We start from the raw sequence: 22,628 nt of genomic DNA on the forward strand, positions 1-22,628 counted from the left end.
AAAGGAGAAAAGTACAAACTGTGTGCAATCCTGAACGTCACAAGATGTTAACTATGGTTAATGCTGAGAAATGTGAGCAAAAAACTAAGTCAACGTGGAAATCAAACATTCAATTTGGACAAAAATAGCACTTCATAGCCATGTCTTTGTACATACTATGAGGTAAGATCTGAACAGAGAAAACTCTGGCCTCAGGTCAAGCAGCGCCAGTAGTCCTTCACTCAGCTTCCTGTCTGGAACCAAAACCTGGAGGAAAGAAAGACATGGAGATAGGACAGGGAATAAAAGAGAGGCAGTGGTAGAGAAAGACATCATCTGGCATGCTCTTAGCGTGAGCTGTAGTGTGCCCGTCTGAATGGATCATCGTCAGTACTGTACCTTATCAATAACATGTATCAATCCATTGGTTGCAGCTACATTCGCTGTAGTGATGGTCGCTCCCCCAATCACTGTGGACTGACAGAAAAACACAGGGTTAATTAACTCCATGTCCCTTGTCAACTCTGAATGTCAGGTTGGATCTCACCAGAAATAATAATTAGAAGAGTGCCCATGTCCTATCAATGACTGTCATCGAGTAAAGTAATCAATGAATATTTAGCATTTTCATTTTCTTTGACCACTGACATGGCAGAAGATCCAACCACAACCAATGACAACCTGAAGATACCCCCATTCATGAATAATTAAAATAGAGTCATTATAACATAGACCTAGCAGACCAAGCTCATGCCCCCACCTAGCATAGTAAAGTTGGAAATCTTGTGCCCGACCATCTTTGGTCTCACATCTCGGGACTCACCTCATTGGTGGTTGAAATAGGAAGCGTTGTCTTGAGAATGGAAGTAACCTGTGCAGAGGAAATGTTGCGCAGAGTAGATAATGGATAGTCGCCCAGGATCATGTGATTTCTGTTAAAAAATAAATTTGAATTTAATCTCTTGCTATTCATAAAATATTACACTTTATTTCCAAGCAATTACCAATGATAAAAAAATAACTTATTCTGACTGTTAAGAGTCAAATAAACAACAAAAGAGACATTTTAAAATGAGCAAATGCTCCAGGCCTGCAGGGTTGTGACCTGATGATGCTTGGTAAGTTGCCCTTTGTGGTCCAGAAGGACTTGTCATCCTTAGACATTTTGCTCATGGCTGCTGAGGTCGGCACCAGGAGGGTGATGTTCTGCTCCGACAGAAACTGAGACAGACCTGATTCCTGGGACAGGAGGACACACAGGCAATCATCTAAACAAAGGCAGGGACAGCTAAAAGGAAAAATGTAAACAATCGAAATTCAAGTATGCGTACAAATACATGTCACTTACAGTTAACCATGTGATGAACTCTGTGGCCTCTGTGAGAGCGGTCAGCTCCTGTAATCACAGAGACAGACAAAACAAGTTCAGGCTGTTGGAAAAATACAGTAACAGTGGTTGAGTTTGGAACATGGCCATAGCCATACTTTGTACGCCACTAACCTGTTCAATGGTGCCGTAGCATACTTTTCCATTCCCTGCGTATCCCTCCTCACACACACACTGCCACAGACCGGACAGCAAGCGACAGCTGGCCTAGAGAGAGAGAGAGGGAGAGAGTTAAGTAACTTGAGATTCAATCGTCTTACAGTCAAATCCTACATTTCAGTCTTACCGTCAGTGGTGGAAAGTAACTAAGTACATTTACTCAAGTACTGTACTTAAGTGCAATTTTGAGATACTTGTACTTTACTTGAGTATTTCCATTTGATGCTACTTTATACTTCCACTCCACTACATTTCAAAGGGAAATATTGTACTTTCTACTCCACTACATTTATTTGACAGCTTTAGTTACTTTTCAGGTGGAGATTTGACACAATGGATTATATAACAAGCTTTTAAAATACAACACATTGTTAAAGATGAAACCAGTGGTTTCCAACCTTTTTGGCTTTTGACGTCTTCCAAAAAGCAGTGTGTAGTCGGGGTCACATTTCAGATGTCTATGAGTTGTTAACAGCTCCACCAAATAGTGATTTTTCCCTCTAAACCTCACATGGCTTCATTTCAGTAAATGTTCAAATGATCCAATATTTCAGCAAAAATCAAAGATTAGAGAGAAAGTCCAAAAACTGAAAACAGATTTGTGTATTGTGTATAATGCCCCTTTGGAGGGGCCCGACCCCTAGGTTGGGGACCACTGGACTAAACTAGCTAACTGTATATAAAGTAGTTCAAACTAGCTCCACCTCCAGCAGCTACAACAGTAACATGCTGCTTACACACTGATGCTTCAGTATTAATAATCTAATGATGTCATATATAATAAAATATCAGTCAGAGGGACCAAACCACTGCTTTTACTTTAATACTTTAACTACATTTTGCTGCTAATACTTATGTACTTTTACTTAAGTAGGATTTTTCATGCAGGACTTTTACTTAAGTAAAGGATCAGAGTACTTCTTCCACCACTGCTTACAGTCAATTCAAATCATCAGAATGAACAACAAGTGCTTGTGAACTTTTTCAGCCCAGGACCCAAAGTGAGAAAATTTAGTCTTGCTCATTACAATATATACCTACTGTAGTTAGAACTAAAAAGAAACAGACCAGAGAGCCATCTTGTGTTTTGGCCCATAGTTTAAGAAATCAGACTATACAGTATATTGATTCATCATTCTATTTACCAGTTTTAAGCTTGATGCTTGATGAGCCCTTCCCAATAAGAAGTCTTGCTACCTACCAAGTAATGACAACCTCCGTTTTGGGTCACACACTGATTGGCCGCTTCACAGTCTCTCCCACTACCTCTGTAGCCCGCCTTACACAGACATTGGCTCTGTTGGTTTAAAAAAAGAACAGAATAAAAAAAAATCACAGTGTCTGTTTTGGTCCATTGATCACTTTACCCAATATTTGACGAGAGGAGTGGCACCAAAATCATCTCTGTATCTCCAGTAGATAGGTCTGTCCGGTGCGCATGCTAACACTTAAGCATACTAGCATTATCCAAAGTATGAAGATAAACCTTTGAGTAATGAAAAGTTGGTATTTTGTTTTTTTATTCTATGGATTCAAGCCTGGCAGGTTTAGAAGCCTGACATTAAAATGAACTAACCATCCAGTCACAGAGCTGCTATGTGTTCTAATTTTCTCAGTTTTAGGATAATGCTAGTCGCCTACAATTGCTTAACATACTGTATGCTAAAGCGCTAGCATCCGAATCCAATCCTCTCATCAGATATATGTTAAGGTGACCAATGGGCCAGACTCTCCAAAAGATGTTGTAGTCCTTTATGTGAGAGGGAATGTTTCTCCTTACCTGCCCAGGCCCTATATAGACACAGGTGGCATTAGGGTGGCAGCCCCCCCTGTCAGGACTGTCACATTTGTTGATGGGCTGGCACTCATCCCCATCATCCCTCCACCCTGTTAGACACTGGCATGAGTGTGTACCTGGTCCTGTCGTTACACATTTGGCCTGCAGGGGGCAGAATACAGCACACATTTACAGAAACAGAAACCTCTGTCTATGAAACACTATGCACATTATTAAGAGCTTTGTGTTGTACCAAAAATCAAACATATGCTTAACACATATAGGCTTGCTTGGAAACCACTGTATATTAATTTTAATTTGCTCCAGGAAATGAAACAACTTCTGACTTACATTTACACTGCAGCCACCCCGAAGTGGTGGGGCACACGGATCTTGTTCCACACAGGTGATACCATCGCCCTGGTAGCCAGGTTTACATACACACCTGAAAAACACACACACACACACACACACACACACACACACACACACACACACACACACACACACATATTAAAAAAAGTATTTTGTAATGAATTTATTATTACACACTTTCTTTTATTGGCTGTGAAGTGAAATTGAGTGAACCCAAAGCGATTCCACACACTTTGTTGCCCCTTGGTTGAAGTCACAGTCTGCATGGGCGTGGCAGAACTGAACCTGGGTTCCACAGGCCCGGGTCTGGCGCTCGCAGTACAGTCCGGTGTAACCTGACAGGCAGGAGTCCAGCTTACACCGCCCATCTGCCTCTGGGCGGTTATCACACTGACCATGGATACAGGCGCAGGCTGGGGACAGAAGGACACACGGGCATGGGCAAATTTAATCTTGAGACACCGGAGCAAACCACTGTCTTGGCATTGTCAGACCAGGCTGGAAGCAAGAAGGCTCAGCGGACATACATTTGTCACAGTTAGGTCCATATTTGTTGGAGCTGGCACAGTACTGGCATCGGGAGCCTCTGAAGTTTGGCTCACAGATACAGGTTCCATTTCCTTCAATTCCCTCCATACACTGTTTCACACAAGACACAAACACAAACGTTTTGGTATCAAATTATTAACTCTTTGACTGATCCTAATCCAGTGGAAGGGGCTTGAACAATTTGAAGCTAATTTAATGTAGACTTTACAAATTTTTATTCAGTGTCGTGAATATCGACTGCGTCTGACCTGGCCATGGCTGGAGCAGGGCGTCTTGAATCCCCCGGGGCAGGGGCTGCACTCTGGACCATAGAAACCCTTACAACATGCTGGTGTCTGGGCAGAGAGAGGTACAGGTCACTTAAAGGGGCCTTATTGTAGGAATTCAGATTGTTTTCTATTTATACACATACATGATGAAAGATGATTAATGAACACATTGTTAAAATTTGATTTTGTTGAAGTGGTTAAATTTAAAATTACAGCATTTTTAAAAATCCATCCTTTTTCACTGGCACTTTCAGACTAACACATCACAACTGGTCTTGATTGGCTCCCATTAGTAAACAATTGTTAAAATCCTTCTGATTAGGAGTTCAGTATTTGAACTGACACGCCCACTGGAAAGCCTGCGCTCAGCAGGTTTGCCTCATTTTAATTAAACGTGGTATTGTTGACCAATCAGGGTCCCGTATTGTGCTGCTAACGACTTAGTCTTCAAATTCATTCATCCCTTTTACCTAAACTACACTTATTTACATCACAAAGAATATTATTTTTATTGTGAGCCATAATATATTTTAAAATAAAATTGTGAAAAATAAATCATATGGCACCTTTAAACATTCATGCCTGAGGTACAGGGAAGTGGCTGCATGTGAGTATATATATAACAATATGTGTGTCTACCGTGATGGTTGTATTGCAGAGAGGTGAGCAGCCTGTGGCTGGGATAATCAAGGGTGGGCGGCCGATACTGATAGGGTACACACAGCCATAAATGGAGGAGTCCTATACAACACAGAAACAGGAGTGGTGACATTATCACAAACAAATGTGCTTCAGGTTGGTCATATCTTGAAAGGGATGTTAGTAGAAAAGAGAGAGAAAGAATGCATGTACTGTATAGGTAAAGGAAGAGATGGAGAAAGACAGAGAAAGAGATACACAGAAAGAGGTCTTACTGTTAAAACTCCAGAGGGGCATTCGGTCAATTTCACTTTTGAGCAGCTGGTACAAGTGCCCTGGGAAAGGAGAGAGCATGAACTTTCTTTTACATCTTGATCACAGGTGGCAAACAAAACAAAGAGAAAGCTGATGGTGACACGTCTGGAAAACCCACCTTAACCATCTTTGTCGCCGTGGTGTCACACCTGTGGGGAAGCACCGGCTCAATGGTGGACGGGGTCAAAACTCCATCCAGCGAATAGAGACGTCCGTTCTTCGCCTCTACATCGGCCTCCAATACCGCCATTCCATTGACTAGAATCTGACCCTGTGTTTGTTACGTTTGTATTACACATGTGTATTGAAAGACAGTATGAACTAAAAGTCAGGTGGATCCAAAAGTACATCAAGACATGGATAGGGTGTCTAGTTTTTCGGGTCAATGCACTTACGTTATCTGTCACGTTAAATGATAGAACGTTATTGGCCATGGTCTGAAGTCTGAGGCTTGACGCGGCATTGTAGACCTCCAGCTTCAAATTCAGGAGAAGAAATTGTCATCAGAAGATATCACCAATAAAAAAAACGTGTTCATTGGCATGAAATATATGCAAACCTCAAGTCAACACACATACTCACTGTGGTAGAAGCCACTATATGGTTTCTTAGAAGCGCCACCAGTTTGCTATTGCCCTGAGGTATCAGACAAAAGGTGTCACATTGGATGGATGTAGATGTGACTTTATGCAATTGTATATGTAAGTGTTTCTGCCCCTTACTTCAGGAGAGCTAAGGTACTGCAGGTGTCCTTCCTTCATGGCATCAAAGGCTGTGCTGGTGGGGGCAAAGACGGTGTATGGACCGGGCAAATCCATGATAAACGCCACGTTGGCTTTCTGCAAAGAAAGGAAATGGTCCAAGCACATCTAAAACGCTTTACTAGGTTCTTGATTTGAATGTCAGGACAGACAGAAAATACTAATTCTGTTTGCAGGGATGCCACTGCGTTCTGACAACCTGGAGCATTATCGTAGATGCATATAACCATTTTGTGAAGAGAGGGTCGCACTCAGAGATATATCATTCACTTGATTTAATTGTTCATCTGTCACAGGACGTTTTCGGCCATCCGGCCTTCATCATTGTGTACAAATGAAGGAATACGTTCCTTATTTACAGGGGACAGGTAGATTGCCAGGTGAACCTAATTTCTAATCATTGTGGTGTTGTAATCACATGGAAACACATCACATAGAATGGAATCACATAGAATTTCACTGTCAGTCAATAGTGTGCATTGTAATATCAAACAATGTCATCTGAAGTACATCCACCATCCAGTTAGACATACTGAAATAACAATATTTAAAATTAGCATTATTCACAAAGCATATTCCAAAACAACTATGGCTATCACTGTGGGCCTCAGGTTTCTCACCGTTCATAAATCAGTTCAAACCAATAGTTGGCAAAAAACGTTAAACATGTAAATATAATCCAGGGATCAGTACAGCCTCCAAAGCTACATCTGTTATCAAAGCCACACTTAGTAATTTGGTATAATGCAACTTTGAACAATTTTCTTAATTGTGACTTTTAAAAAAAAAACATTTTGAATGGCAGGAACAGATAACACTCTGGAAGATATAGCGTCACTTGTCTTATGTTTATAGAAAAGGAATCAAATTACATTCTTCATTCATGCCAGCAGGATAAAGGGTTTTTAGCTGATGTATACAAAAACACTCCCATTGGAAGAGTAATCATGAAAAATTACTCTCGCATTTAATGCCTGAAGAGCAACTTCAGAACAGCTTCTTGGGACATTCATGAATACTGACATTAATACTCTTATGTCAGCTTTCCTAGTGTGTCATTTTAACTGAAAATCTTTTTTTTTTTTTGTTGGCAGTTACTGAAGGAATTTTATATGAAAATGTTTGCTCAGTATACTGACACACTGTTTCACTGCTCCATCACAAATAACATTATACTATTATATGACCATATAATGAATCACATAAACTGTCACCAAAAATAAATGTACTTCAATATACATACCTCTAATAAAGACTTGAACTTGTCAAATTTGCCATAGTCTGAAACAATCTTCATCAGGTTTTCCTGTGAAAAAATGTTTGTAATACAACAAGAAATTGATTAGAAATTAATAAATGAAGGACAAACAAATGGATGATTGAGATAAAATATGGATAGAAAAATGAAAGTTTTGTAAATAAAAGTCACATTGTATATACTGTGTATACATTTTTTTCAGGAATTTCTTCTTTCTTCTTCTTTGTATTTAATATTTGATATTTAAATTCTATTTGTAAAGCTTGATTTCTGCTTGTTTGTCTGTCTAAATGTCTGTATATTGCACTGCACCAACTTCACCAAGTCAAATTCCTATTATGTGAAAATGTACCTGGCGAAAATAAATCTGATTCTGATTCTGATTAACAGGAGCAAGGAGCAGACATTCTTTTCTGTGAGAGAAAATATGAGGATTATGTATCTATGACGAGCAATAAGTTAGTTGGGTGTGTGGTGTTTCTGCACCTCTTTGTCACTTTCCACAGTGGGTGAGACACTGTCCATCAGCTTACTGATGATGTGGATCATCCCATTGGATGCAATGACATCAGACTGGAGGATCACGCCCTTCTTCCTGCTGCCATGGATCCGGATTTTTGTATCCTGTAAATAAAATAGAAGTTGCTCTTTTTAAAGGGTTATATGGATGGGAAAGTGTATGAAATCCAACGCAATCACAAGACACAATCTTGAGACAAGTGAAGCTCCCATTAATTGAAGGTTTTCGCAACTTTGGAACAAGTTATCGCCGGACTAGTGGCTATTCCTGGTATTTTTGAGTCTGGGAGCTAAGATTTCAGAAGAATGACAGTTGAAAAGAACCTCAGAGTGAACTTCCTCAGAGAAACATTTAAAACGCCTCATAACAAAGTACAGGGGGATGATGGAGAGGAAGACAGAGCCAGGAAAGGAAATGGGCTTGATCTTAGGACACACACAACCATGTGTTTCCACTCTCACTTCCTGTACACACACACACACACACACACACACACACGCCGCCCGCACACCATGAAGTAAAGGTACAACAGGGGGGAGGGCATTAGAGGGACTATCTTGGTACACTGTAAAAACTCATAGTGCAATTTAGAGAAATCAACTCATCTTTAATCATTAACTCAGTGTATGTAGATGTTTTCTGTCTGTCAATATCAATGTCAACGATCAGCTTCAGAACTTATAATCATGAGTTCATGTCTTGTGACTTAAAATTATGAGTTGAAGAACACCAAGCATTCACTAAACTGACCACATTCTTATCTTATTAGCATACTCCCCAGCATGCATTGTATTTGAGCTGACCCCTTTGCTGATTTAACATAATGTTTTAGTTTAATGTTTTGTTTATGTGCAGGATAATAAAGAGAATGAATTTTGGGTGGAGAATTTTTGGCTATTCTAAAGTAAAATAAAAAACTAAAATACTAAAACTAGAACTGAACCAAAATAAAAACTAAGCTAAAATGAATCATTTGTATGAAATAACAAAATTAAAAGATACCAAAGCCACACTGAGAACTAACTAAAAGTAAACAAAAACTGAAATAAAAATTGAAAACTATATAATAAAACTATATGCCAGCAAAATGTCTAAAATGTCAAATGTTTCACTGTGACATAAAATAGATACTTTTCAGCATGTACTGTACATCTTCACTGGAGTTTTTGAGCAGCTAAACAATGACTGTCCTGGAAGTCAAGAGTGATATCAGTGAATATCATTCTTGTAACAGATTGCTGCTGTTGGGTGAAAAACCTCATATCCTCAACTTTTCAGGAAATAAGAAAAACAGCATTGTTTTCGGCTTCATGACACTGCATTTTTTTGACATTATCCAATGGGTTTTGAAAGGGTTTCATTAGTATGGAAGCCCATTTCCGCCAGCGTGATGAAAAAAACGGTCCTGTAAGTCATTATAATGAGAAACTTTCTCAAAATAATGAGTTAGTATCTCAAAATAATGAGTTAGTATCTCAAAACAATGACGTAGTTTCTCATTATTTTGAGATATTAAGTCATTATTTTGAGATACCAAGTCATTATTTTGAGAAAGTTTCTCATTATTTTGAGATACTAAGTCATTATTTTGAGAAAGTTTCTCATTATTTTGAGGTACTAACTCATTATTTTGAGATACTAACTCATTATAATGACTTACAGGATCTTTTTTTTTCCATCACACTGGTGGAAATGGGCTTCCATACATAAGCCCAGGTTGGAGAATGTGAAAACATGAAAATCACCTAAACTGGAGTTACAAGGTTTTCACGCAACAAAAGCGCTATGTTACCAAATAAAACAGATGTACCCTCAAAAATAATTGTTTTGTTTTCTGAGGTCGCTCTTTGATAAAGAGTGATATTGATAAAGAGAGAATGAAACATTGCTTTAGGGTTACACTGTATAATATTTGATGTGGTCAGCTAAAGTTACACAAGACTATCAATCATTCAGATTTCTGGCCTGTTTCTCTCACCCCGTCTGTGGTGTCGGTCTCGCCAGCTTTGCCAGTTAGAGTGTAGTAGACGTCGCTTTTCTTCAGAGTGTCCAGGGGCATCTCCCCAGCAACCATGTGCAGCTTACACAAGTATTTATTTTTGGAGGAGTCAGCCGTTAGAACCTTCAACTAAGGCATCAGGGTGAAAAAAAGAGAAGTCTCAAAAACACACACAGAGCTTACAGCAGAGCATATTAATCATTTTAAATAAGTTTTTTTAGATTTCATTTATTTATCTTTTTATTTAAGAAGAGACATATTAGGCTAGGGACCCCCATTCGATAAAATGACACAGGAACCCATATGGGAAGATTGTTCTTGTTGTTGATTTACTGCTGAATTGTAGAACTGTCTACACTGTGTGTGGGTGAGAGTGAAAACAGTGGTGAGAGTGAAAACCGTGATTACGATACATTCTCTAACTGGGATAATTTCTAGTGAATTAAGTTGTGGTGAATTTAAACTAGGCCTCATTTTGCTGGAGAACCCCAGGAACCCCTTCAAGGACTCCTGGAAATCCCCGGATCCCACTTTGAGAACTGCTTCTTCTCTAATTAGAGGTTAGTGAAGCACGCTTTTGACTGGAGGCTCGGCGGTTCAAATACCCACTCGAAAAATCTCGACCTCAAACACAGGCAAGGTAGTTAGGAGTGCTTTCAACTGATTACTGTTGGGTGTATATGTGATTCTCTAGGTAACAGCTCACCGATGTTCCCCGGAAGCCTTTGTTGATTGGGACAAAAATAGTGAAAGGCCCTAAGTTGGCCAAGGGCCAGGATATGGAGCCTGAAAAAGAGAGACAAAGATATGGAAATACAGAGAAAATGAGAAGAGCAAGAGACAGATGGAGACAGAAAGATCACATATAGAAAACATCAGTAAAGCATTATCTGCATTTCATATAGTGCGTGATGGATTTCAACCAAAAGAGTGGAGTGCTGGTGAACCAATGAGGCGTACCGAAGAGTGTGATGGCGCTGCTGAGCTGACCGGTCCATTGGCCGCCGGGCTCTGTATTCAGATCATTGAGACGCTGCATGATGTTGCCATAGCAAACTTTTCCATTACCAAGGTAACCCTGGTGACAGGTGCACCTAAAGGAGAGGGACAATCATGCATGACCACCTTCAATCTATTGAATATGACACATCATACATTCTGTAGCTGAATAGAAAGCCACTGACTCGACTCTTCCCGGTCCCACGGTAGAACAGTTGGCGTATCTGTGGCAGGAGTCAGGTGTACAGGAATCCTTCAGGCTGCAGCTCACCCCTCTCTCCAGATTGTCAAACCCAGGAAGACACTCGCAGTGAGACTACAGGACAAAAAACCCACCACAGGTATGGCGGTCAAACTTTTGCCCACACCTTTCCCAAACAACACATTAACAAGAGAAATATGCCAATCAACTTAAAAATGCAATAAAAACACAACCAAATTTTATAGATGCACTAGTCAAGATTTTTTATACAAAAATACACACTTTAGCCTAAATGACAATGTGGGGCTGTAACAGAGAACAGCACCCATATGCCTCGTCATTGAGACCCCGTGGATTTGCCCAAATGAAACACTGGTGTCTGGTATGTACATTTCTCATCCCACACGAAAAATCCCCCCTCAGATCCTCTTATACTGTTATATATCATCAGTTTCTTTGGTGTACCCACTTCCCCTCAACCTGCCTCGTCTACTGCTACTTCAGTTAGTGATTTCCTGCGTTTTCCACAAGGCCTTTGGACAGCCCCCAGAGATGGGGCGTGAAGTTGTTGCAATCAATCAAAAGTGGCCGTATGGGCATATAAATATAGCTGCATTGTATTCTGGTCTATCGAGGCTACTGTGGGTACAGAAATTGGTCAGTCTTCTTCTTCTATGATGGATTTCTCCCTGTATGATTGTTAAACGTTGGTGCAAAATGCCGGCTCTTGAAACAAGCCCTTGCTGTTTGATTCTGAGGGACTGACACCAAAACCTGACGTTTACTGATGATTATAGAGTTGCAAAATGTTCTGCTATCAAACTGCATTGTAGCTGCACTGGAAATATCTGGACCTAATGTCACATTGTGTATGTTTGGCCAGTTATCCATGGGAGTTGCCTATGTGCAAAGTTGTCTAGTACAGCTTCTAATGTAACTTCTAATGTACAGTACAGGTATTTTCACCAGATGACTTGACTAACTGTAACCATACCCACATATCAGACATGCACACATGTGCACACTCACCCTCCCAGGTCCATCATACACACAGCGGGTGGTGAGGACAGAGCAGCCGCCTTGATTGGTCTGGCATGGGTCGATGGCCATACAGACATGGCCATCCCCGCTGTAGCCCTCAGCACAGGCACACAGGTGTTTGTTGGGACCAGTGTGGACACAGGTAGCGTGGGTATGGCAGACCCGCTGTAGACATGGGTTTATGGCTGAGGAAAGGGAAGATAAAAGAAAATCCCACACATTGCAACTCCTTTTAACATCTTCTTAAAGGAATACACCAAGTTCAGATCTACTGGGAGCACATGGATTACTTTGCTGTCTCGTCATTTAATGGCTAAGTTGACCAACGGGCCAATCTGTTTTGTCATATGAAACTCACATATGCACTGTGTTCCTGAGCTCTGGTAACCAGGCATGCAGCTACAGACCAGTTTCCCTGTGAGAGCTTCCTCCATACAGCGAGAGTTCTGCTGGCAGCTAAGGGCAGCGCACTCTGGCAGTTCTGGGAAAGAGACAACGACTTACATTAGAAAGGCACATCTGGTGCTATAGCCTGTATCCATGCACATTCATTCTCACAGCAATAGACACACTAGTTCTTGAATGTGGCGCCAAAATTAGTCAATGTCGATTAACCCCTTACCTTGGTCACAGTTGGGGCCTTTGTACCCAGAGAAGCAGGTGCATATCCCATCACCTTGTAAACCCGTGTTACACAAGCCATGTACACATGTGCAGACTAATACAAAATTATGGGATGGAGAAACAGAAAGAAATAAAGAATTAAGTGTATTAGAAAACCAAACAATAAATCTTAAAGACTTTTGAGTAATCCGCATAGGGTTCATTTTTTTGCTTTTTTGTTTTAGGTAAGGTTACCTGAGCTACAAGTTGGACCGTATCTGTCTGGTGCACAATCCTCACATGCAGTTCCTGCAAAGCCCACCTGAATCCATACACAAACACACACACACACACACACACACACAAATATGCAAGCACACATAGAGGATAAAACACTTCAGATTCACTGCGTTTGTGTTGCAAAAGCAATTGTTTGAGCTAAGAGCATAAAGTTTGTGTTTATATGCAGGTGTGTATCACACCATACAGTAGGCTACCTTACAACTGCACGTTCCGTTACCCCCCATTCCATCAGAGCAGACTCCGTTATTGCTACAAGGCGAGTTTGCATGCTCTGGACACTCTGTAACACATCCAGAAGTATTTTAAAATCAACAAAATACAGAAAAATACATTCTGGAAACCACATTGACAGTGCAACAATACGCAATTAGATTCATGATTTGCGGAGCTGCAAAAGCTTTGTTTGTGATAGCCTCTCTCCAAGGACATGAGTAAGCAGACATGCTCTTGTTAAAACAGACACAGACCCCCCCTTCAACTTCCCGTTTCCTTCCTTTCCTATCGTCATTCTCTTCAGTCCCTATCTCGCTTCTTCCCTTGTCCCTCTCCTATCAGAATAACCCGGAGATGCAGCCACTCAATTCATCACCTCACTCCGCTAACAAGGTGGGATCTTTCTTTCTCGTTTTCACTCTCTCACTCTCTCTCAGACATTCACACGTTCCATCGATTTCGGTCGAGGTGCCCCTTGAGCAAGACACTGAACCCCCAACTGCTCAGCAAGGTTATTATCGTTCACAAAAACTAACAAAATAATGAAAACTAGGTGTGAAAAAACATTTTTGTTAACTGAAATAAAATTAAAAACGAGGCTTTACAAAAAAACGATAACTGAAACTGTATTGTGTGTTTACAAAACTAACGAGAAAATGTCTTTAGTTTTGTCTTTGTCAATTTATTTCATACATAAGTCCAGTATTTTGGGTGGATATGAAATCTATCTTCCAATTTTTAATTTTTTTAATTTTTTTTTTTAGCTTTTTGAATCTCACGCCTGACAAATACCCCATATTACAAAAAAAGACTAAAACTAACACTGAAACTAATAAAAACGAAACTAAAATTAAGCATTTTCAAAAAATAAAAACTAAACTAAACTAGCAAACCCACTTTAAAAACTAATTGAAACTAAACTGAAATTGAAAACAAAAAGTCCAAACGAAATAAAAATAAAAACTAATGAAAAATGCAAAACTATAATAACCTTGCTGCTCAGTGGCCACCAATAGAACTGGGCAGCTACCGGTGTGAATGTGTGGAACTGTATGAATGTGAAGCAGAGCGTTGCTGGAAAAGCATAGAATAAAGGTTAAAATAAAACCGTTCGCTATTGCAGAACCCAAAGAGAGGAAGCCTGTACCTAATCCCCCCCCCCCAACGTCCAGCCACACTCTGGATGTCAGCACATTCCTGGAAGATGGGGCCCTGCTGACGGTGAGTCCTACCAGGGGGAGGAAGGAAGTGTGGCAGTCCCCTGCTCCCCCGCCGGGCCTGGCTGCATCCTGGACCCACTGGAGCGAATGCCAGCTCACAGTGTCAGTCACCTTGCACACAGGACGCTCCTGACACACTTAGCCACTCTTCACACTCTTTCATCTGAGGCTCTGGTGCTTTACAGCTTGTTGTCCGGCTGGAAGAGAATCCTAAACTTTTCCACCTGTGCCTCCTTCCTCCCTAGGACATTGCCTCTTTCTTTCCCTCTGCTGTCCTGTCCAGGTGCTCGGGGAGGTAGCAGCGGCCGGATTCTCATCTGAAAACTTCCTACCAAAATATTCCCTCAGTGTCCCCTGTAGTATTGTGTAGTCACAGGAGCTGTGTGGCCTTTGACATCCATGAACTTTTTTTTTTTTTTTTTTAGGAGAAGCAGGGCTTGAATTAATTCTTAACAGACAGATTTCTCAACAGTGATACTTGCAAACATAATTGGATCCCTTCAAATAGTGGCTCAATATTCAGTCTATAATGTTTTGACTGATTTGGCAGGCAAGATTAGCCATTAGCTATTGATGTACACTGAATGTACAACATATTAGGGACATATTCCTGATATTGCACAATCCACATCTCAGTTGTCTCAAAGCATAAAAATCCTTCTCTAACTCATCTGCTTCTTTTCATCTCCATCTCCTCGTTTGTGATTGGCATAGATTTAAAAAGGGAAATCAATAAGGGATAATGGCTTTTATCTTCATCAGTGGACTTCTTGAAAAGAGCAAGTGTCTCTAATATTATGTACATTCAGCGCATGTGTGTCTTGTTCTCAGTGGTTGAAAGTAAATAAGTACATTTACTCAAGTACTGTACTTAAGTACAATTTTGAGATAATTGTACTTTACTTGAGTATTTCCATTTGATGCTACTTTATATTTCCACTCCACTACATTTCAGAGGGAAATATTGTACTTTCTACTCCACTACATTTATTTGACAGCTTTAGTTACTTTTCAGATGGAGATTTGACACAATGGATAATATAACAAGCTTTAAAATACAACACATCGTTAAAGATTAAACCAGTGGTTTCCAACCTTTTTGGCTTTTGACGTCTTACAAAAAGCAGTGTGTGGTCGGGTCACATTTCAGATGTCTATGAGTTGTTAACAGCTCCACCAAATAGTGATTTTTCCCTCTAAACATCACATGGTTTCATTTCAATAAATGTTCAAATGATCCAATATTTCAGCAAAAATCAAAGATTAGAGAAAAAGTCCAAAAACTGAAAACAGATTTGTGTATCAGAACTTTGTTTTTTCTTCTTTCCTCTCCCATTAATCATCTCACGACCCCTCAGATTTATCTGGTGACCCTTTGGAGGGGCCCGACCCCTAGGTTGGGAACCACTGGACTAAACTAGCTAACTGAATATAAAGTAGTTCAAACTAGCTCCACCTCCAGCAGCTACAACAGTAACATGCTGCTTACACACTGATGCTTCAGTATTAATAATCTAATGATGTCATATATAATAAAATATCAGTCAGAGGGACCAAACCACTACTTTTACTTTAATACTTTAACTATATTTTGCTGCTAATACTTATGTACTTTTACTTAAGTAGGATTTTTCATGCAGGACTTTTACTTGTAATTAAGTATTTTTACATTGCTGTATTGGTACTTTTACGTAAGTAAAGGATCAGAGTACTTCTTCCACCACTGCTTGTTCTACTTACCGATGCAGTCTGGGCCCCAGTACCCTGGACAGCACCTTTTCTCCTCCACCTCCTTATAGCACTCAAAAGAGCAGCCTTTGATGGCTAGCTTCAAAGATGCAGTCTTTATATAGTACCTGCAGACAGACAGATGGAGACACAGACAGTCCTAATGTAACGTACATGTGTGATGCATGTCCAACTCAGATACACATATTGCAGTACATGCAATACTACTCCCAGATACCCCACACACTTATTCCTACTCACTTGCAGTCTTGTCCAATAGTCCCGGGGCTTTGCTTGAAACCAGAGGGACAGGGGATCAACAGACTGATGCTGCAGGAATGACACTTCGTCCTCGTTCTGACTACCGTCGTATTGGAGCAATAGTTCTGTCAGTGAAAAACATACTGGTTACTTTCACCACACCAGCATATTGTTTATGATTTTTTAAGCTACTTTTGAGCATTTTTGATAGTTGACAGTGGAGAATGACTAGGAAGATGGGAAAGAGAGAAGGGGATGACATGAAACAAAGGCCCAAAATTAGGGTTAGACCGGTATTGCCCTTTTATTAAATATCAGATGTCATGTCATCCACTGCTGATATGAGGTAAGGTCCTCCCTAATTACAGTGACATGAAATTTTATTGTTTGCACAAATTCTGGGGGAAACGCTAAATGCTTGTAAAATGTTTGGCATGAAAATGGTCAAATTTAAAGATATTGGCACAAAATATTGGCTTTCGTCAATTTCAGTCTATAAGTATTGGGCTTCAAAAACCCATATCGGTCGAACCCTAATCCAAAGATTTGAACCGAGAATGTTGCAACTACATGGTCTGCACTTCAGCCAACTGAGCCTCAGTCAGTGTGTTACACTATGCTGTCTCTCACCCAAACTGTGGGCCATTATCAGAACCAAAGTTCCCCCTGCTCCCACCCAAACTGAGCAAATAGTACACCATGTATGCACAGAGATCATAACTTTCCATAGAATAGAGATTACTGCATAAACATCAAAGACCAGACTGTTATTGTTGACTTTGACCGAAGCTGGACTGCAGGAAAGTAAACAGGAAGGGTGTCTAATCTAAGTTTCTGCTGCTATCTGTCTGATCTGATCTACCCAGCCAGGCCAGCTACAGGCCGGTTTCAACATGCACAGAGAAGAGGCACATAAATGTGACACAGAAAATGCATAGAATAACGTAAACTTCTCCAAAACACAGTTAAAAACTCTTCTTCTAATATAAAGACTTTTTGGACTTTTGCACACAAGAGTAGAATGCCTTGGCTTCCTTTTTTTTCAGGCTAAGAAACTAGTATTTCAAGTTTCTTAATTGGGTAGAAAACTGGCTAGTGCCTTGATGAGAGTGAGAGAAGACGCACTTATGCATCACTTTGTAATAATTTAGCTCTGTGTGTGCCTCCTTACTGTTACTGAATGAATGAATGACCTTACCTGATCTGATGCAGCTGACACCATATTGTGCAAGTCTGTCTCCAGCAGCAACAGCGTGAGCAGCATGAAACCTAGAGCTGGACAACAAGACCCCATGTCGTCTGTCCGTGTCTGTTCCCCCACACTACTGGTCACTAACCCCTCTCTCCCTGTATTTTCTTTTTTTTTTTTTTTTTCAGTCACTTGCCTCCGACGCCGTCTCTTTCTGTCTTTTCCTGTGCGAGACTCACCGCAGGACTGGGACGGCTCACATCGTCTATCTGCCTTTTCACTTGCCGACACCTCTCATCCCCCTCCCCTTATCTCTCAGCATTGCCCACTGCATTGAAAGGGCACCTAACCCCCCCCCCCCTCCTTTTCTTTTATTTAGTTGCCATCTCTGCCATGCTAAGCACTCATTTCTGTGGTGTTTTTTTTATTTTTTTTTATTTTGTCTCCATCTTTGTTGCTCAGCGCTCATTGCTGTGGTGTTTCTGCACTGCACTTCCCAGAGATCACCTGTCAATCAAACAGTGTGTCCAGCACTGTGACGTCTTTTTCCTTGGATTTCCCTGGATTTTCTGTTGATGAAGTTGGAGTTTCTGCAAATGGAAAATCTTTCATGAACTAATAGAGTGTAACAAAACAGACATTTATTTATGTGAAAATGTTACCGATTATCACTTTAATCATTTTAAAGTACTTCTGTGTGTTGTATTTTAATTTGAAATATTATAAACTGAAGTAAACTCGCTTCCTCTCTCTCCTCTCTCTCTCTGTCACATACGCAGCAAGAGCCCCTGTCAGCAAATTAGCAAATGTTGGGGGTTGGGGGGAGGGGGGGGGTCTATTGCCCTGCTTGTGTTCAAACAGTGGGTGAGCGAGGGGTGCAGGAGAATGGCAGGATATCCTGCACTGTAAATAAGATTCACTCTCTCCTGTCCTCTCACACACTCTTCCTGAAACAATCTGCTCTGTCATGACTTTCACACACAGCGCTTTTCCCAGATAACGCTGCACAGAGAACAATCGATTTTCTGCTGAACGGCAATACTGGCGTTACCAAACATTTACATTGGGTTGTGTACTGCCATGTAAAGGAGCCCATGTATAGGCTAATATCGTAGGGTAGGGTCTTTTAAGGGAAAAAATATAATTGATTTCTGCTTATAATGGTGATTGTTTGCTATGTATGCTATGACCTGCAAACGGAGGTCATAGTATACCCTCCTTTTTATTATTATTGCCACGTCATTACTGGTTGTGCAACTATGGATAATTAAGCTAGAAATGGTCCAATACATGCTCAATCATGTTAGGATATGTGTGATTACCTGAATATTGTAACAAATCCATTTTTCAGTTGGTCCGTAGGTCAGGAAAAAACAAAGTGAAGTCATCCTTCATGGCCACCAGATTTGGACTGATTCCAATGATGATGGACTGATGGATGAGAGAAAAAGCCAGGATTGTAATGTGTGATAACCTGTTACTGTTGACTAAATCCTGACTTCTGATTTAGGATGGATTTTTTTGGATGACTGTTCATAGTCATATCTATTTAAATTGTTAAGAAGAAGCTCTGAGGTAGCAGTGCATAGTGTGATTCAGATGCTTAAGGTCAAGTTTGCAGATCGACGTTTCAATTTGTGGCTTTTGAAGTCCTGGATCGGAGGTGAGATCTTGTGAATATCCTGCTTCCATCGTAGTTTAGCAGAAATTTAGCAGGAAACACTCACATTCTCTTCATCCCAGGGGCGATTCTAGGATCAGACCTTTAGGGGGGCTCAGCCCCTAATGAAAATGTAATATGCATACAGTGCCTTGCAAAAGTGTTCAACCCCCCTGCTAAATCACTCATTTCACTGGATAACAATTAATACATTCATATTTTTCTATATATGATATTTTAATTTACAACAATAATACTTTTAACGAATTACTAGTAAGTAACATGAGTTTTACACCACAAAATATTTTTTAAGAAAATGAAAAACTGAATATGCTTTTTGCAAAGGTATTCAATCACAGATTTCAATATAATACACCTGTTTTAGAGAGCATATATAGTTAACTAGGAAAGTGTTTTAATGAAGATGTCCTGTTTAGAATGAAGTCCACTAACATATGTTCTAAGTGTACTTCTGGAAAGCATTTAATGTGGGAAAAAAACGCACAGCATCCATGAAATACATGTAAAATTATATTGTGAATGGAATGTTTTTTTTTCTCAGCGAAACAGTTACTGTTTTGCTACTATAATAATAATCTTGACTTCACTATCTGTCCACTTTCTCACCTGGTTCTTCCTGCTCTTGCTCTCTCTCTCTCCATCCTCCTCAGTCAGTGCAAAGAGGGAGTTCTTTGCACTGACAATCACACACAAACATATTGTATTCAACTAGAAAATGACATATAATCTGATAATAAATAAAGCAAACAAACAGAGTATTTGTGACGTAAATAAATGTAAGAGGAGGTTGGGGAGAATCCACATTTGATAACAGTATATCAGTCCACTGCTTAGTTATGTGAAATCATTGTGGAGTCCACTGCAATGAATGTGGGCAAAACAGAAGCTGCCTTGACATTATAACTATGTGGTCTTGACTACCTGTCCACTTTCTCACCTGGTTCTTGCTCTCTCTCTCTCTCTCTCTCTCTCTCTGTGCTGACTCCATCCTGCTCTCTCTCCTTCTCTCCCTCTCTATCCTCCCTCTCCCTCTTTGTGCTGTCAACCAAAAGGCAAATATAACAACCAAACAGAGTATTTATAATCTAATAAGAGGTATAAATTGATCCATATCAATTTATAACATTATTCTAATTGAATACTGGGTTGCTGTGGGCAAGTGCATCAGTTAAAATCTCCCCAGAAGACCACCTGAAGACCTCATGACCTTGAAAAACACTTTAGAAAACTTCATGCTATGATGCAGTATCAATAACTTTTGAAAATTGGAGTTTTGTGCGATTTTGACAATTTTGACGATTGGATGACAAGCACTATTTCTGAAAATGGCTCAGACAAACCCACTTATCTTCAATGTACCTGGACATCCCATACATTTTCTGAATGGTCTAGGTGTCTAGATTCTGGGTCTAGAGTTTCATGAGGCTGTGATTATCCTAGAGCTCACAATAGGTCATTTTATACAGTAAGGTCAAGTTTTAAAAAAATGCTGTCATCACATTGAAAGGGTTACTATGAGGCCATATTTCATCACACATGAATGCAATTTAATCTTTGGATTCACAAGAGTCTCAGCTTTGTAGCCATACCCAATTTCTACAATTCGGGGCTGGGCTTAATTATTATTATTATTTTTTTTAGGGGTGCTGAGATGAAATTTAGGTGTGCTTGAGCACCCCTAAAAAGAGTCTAAAATCGCCAATGTGGGAACATACTATTTCTTGAACTTGTAGATTATGGTTAAAATCTATAAAGCCATCCCCTGGCAATACATAACTCTCAGTTGAATGTGATAAATAATTATTAGATAAATAAATGAATAAATGTAACTCCACAAAGAGTCATGATTAATCTGTGTGTGCCTGTATAAGTACTTACACCACAAGGGGTAAAACACTGAATAACTTTTATTTCAGCTATAAAACTGCCCTCCATGCTGCAGAAATATAGTTTTGATTTGGTTCTGGTGGTGAAAAGCGTTCCTTTGGGAACTCAAGCAACTTTCTCAGCATCAACGCCAAAAATATTTCCCTCTTCTGTTTTATCTGGCCAATTTGGAATGTTATTATTTATTTATTTATTTGTTTATTTTTCATGTTAAATTCAGTAAGTCTACTTTGAATTAATCCTAATAGAATAAAATAAAACAGTGTCTGTTTTTGATAAGTGTGGTGTGCTGAAGAGGAAGGGAACCCGTAACTGTTTCCATCCAACTGTCAAGTGAGTTTTACACAAACATTTGAAATGTTGGAAAAAATCCATCAGCTTGGTTTGGAGTGAATAAATTGGAACCAGGAAAAAAAAACACCCACCAGAAAAAGGGAGAATATTTCAAGAATTGATTAGTTGTTGTATTTTTGTTTTAGCTGATGTTAGCCACATTTTACGCTTTCAACCAAAGACGAAAACAAAGAAACACACTTGGCAACGTTCTAATTCAGTAGTTGCTGACCATACAACCACAATGGAGACTTATACATAGAAGAGACAGCTGTTATGATGTTTCTGGAGGTTGTGGTGGACAGATAGACATTTCAGAATGCCCAAAGCCAATTTTGAACTGTGCTATGAGTTTGAAGCATTACAGTAACTAACCATCCAGCCTTAGAGCTGCTACAAGTTCTCATTTTCTCACTTTTAGGATAACGCCTCACTTTTACATGACTTTCCATAACTAAGTCAGCGTGATTCCAAGATCTGAAAATGTTCTTCCTTCCTGGTTTGTTAATGTTGTTTTTTTCTAAAGGAGTGAACAGTCTGGTTTCCACTCCAGTTGGGCTGAAAAAAACATCTAATGCAATGAATGTGTGAAACAAGTTGGAAGATACATTCTGCTGTATTTCTGTAAAGTGACTCTGACTTCCCTAGAGAATTTAGCAGCCTTTCCCTGCCTGGAATGATTTAATGATATTCCAGGAACTCCATGACCAGTGGGAACCCTGTCCATATGGGATAAATCCTTTCTGGGCCAGGTGAGAATTTTAGCTGCAGTACCGATGTCAGCCACCAGGCCAAATTAGCCTGCTTGGGTGGAAGTCAGACTGGAAGGGACAATAGGTTAAAAGCTCTGATGTCCTTTAGTGACATCTAGTGGTAGAAGGCATTTTAGATGAGTTTTTACAGGATAAAAAAAAAGTAAATGCTCTTCCTCTTCCTATGGTTGTTACTTTGTGCCAATTGCAAGGGCAAATGTGGAGCTTC

The 22,628-nt window shown here is 40.0% G+C and overlaps 1 protein-coding gene across 1 annotated transcript in view; it reads right to left on the minus strand.

The window, feature by feature from the left end:
- The window catches only part of stab2 (stabilin 2), a gene marked incomplete at its 3' end in the record, with an annotated part of 31,398 nt that extends 13,547 nt beyond the window's left edge, over nt 1-17,851 (minus strand). The window contains exons 1-32 of the mRNA XM_071544322.1: nt 17,756-17,851; nt 16,558-16,682; nt 16,309-16,424; nt 13,330-13,415; nt 13,088-13,154; nt 12,852-12,947; nt 12,588-12,710; nt 12,218-12,414; nt 11,172-11,302; nt 10,948-11,081; nt 10,694-10,773; nt 9,967-10,116; nt 7,955-8,092; nt 7,454-7,516; nt 6,172-6,288; nt 6,032-6,085; nt 5,845-5,925; nt 5,568-5,720; nt 5,410-5,469; nt 5,135-5,236; nt 4,475-4,561; nt 4,205-4,316; nt 3,910-4,090; nt 3,654-3,747; nt 3,306-3,464; nt 2,727-2,822; nt 1,481-1,573; nt 1,328-1,375; nt 1,085-1,218; nt 803-911; nt 379-456; nt 157-246 (exon numbers count right to left, since the gene is read on the minus strand). Coding sequence (XP_071400423.1) covers nt 157-246; nt 379-456; nt 803-911; nt 1,085-1,218; nt 1,328-1,375; nt 1,481-1,573; nt 2,727-2,822; nt 3,306-3,464; nt 3,654-3,747; nt 3,910-4,090; nt 4,205-4,316; nt 4,475-4,561; nt 5,135-5,236; nt 5,410-5,469; nt 5,568-5,720; nt 5,845-5,925; nt 6,032-6,085; nt 6,172-6,288; nt 7,454-7,516; nt 7,955-8,092; nt 9,967-10,116; nt 10,694-10,773; nt 10,948-11,081; nt 11,172-11,302; nt 12,218-12,414; nt 12,588-12,710; nt 12,852-12,947; nt 13,088-13,154; nt 13,330-13,415; nt 16,309-16,424; nt 16,558-16,682; nt 17,756-17,851 — 3,450 coding nt within the window. The remainder of the gene's footprint in view (nt 1-156; nt 247-378; nt 457-802; nt 912-1,084; nt 1,219-1,327; nt 1,376-1,480; nt 1,574-2,726; nt 2,823-3,305; nt 3,465-3,653; nt 3,748-3,909; nt 4,091-4,204; nt 4,317-4,474; nt 4,562-5,134; nt 5,237-5,409; nt 5,470-5,567; nt 5,721-5,844; nt 5,926-6,031; nt 6,086-6,171; nt 6,289-7,453; nt 7,517-7,954; nt 8,093-9,966; nt 10,117-10,693; nt 10,774-10,947; nt 11,082-11,171; nt 11,303-12,217; nt 12,415-12,587; nt 12,711-12,851; nt 12,948-13,087; nt 13,155-13,329; nt 13,416-16,308; nt 16,425-16,557; nt 16,683-17,755) is intronic.
- Between the last annotated feature and the right edge of the window lie 4,777 nt (nt 17,852-22,628).

The sequence above is a fragment of the Centroberyx affinis genome, unplaced genomic scaffold (genome assembly GCF_046629955.1).
Source record: "Centroberyx affinis isolate AG114_WGS23_722 - 3 ecotype Tasmania unplaced genomic scaffold, CSIRO-AGI_Caff_v1 ptg004527l_1, whole genome shotgun sequence".
NCBI classification, from domain to species: domain Eukaryota; kingdom Metazoa; phylum Chordata; class Actinopteri; order Beryciformes; family Berycidae; genus Centroberyx; species Centroberyx affinis.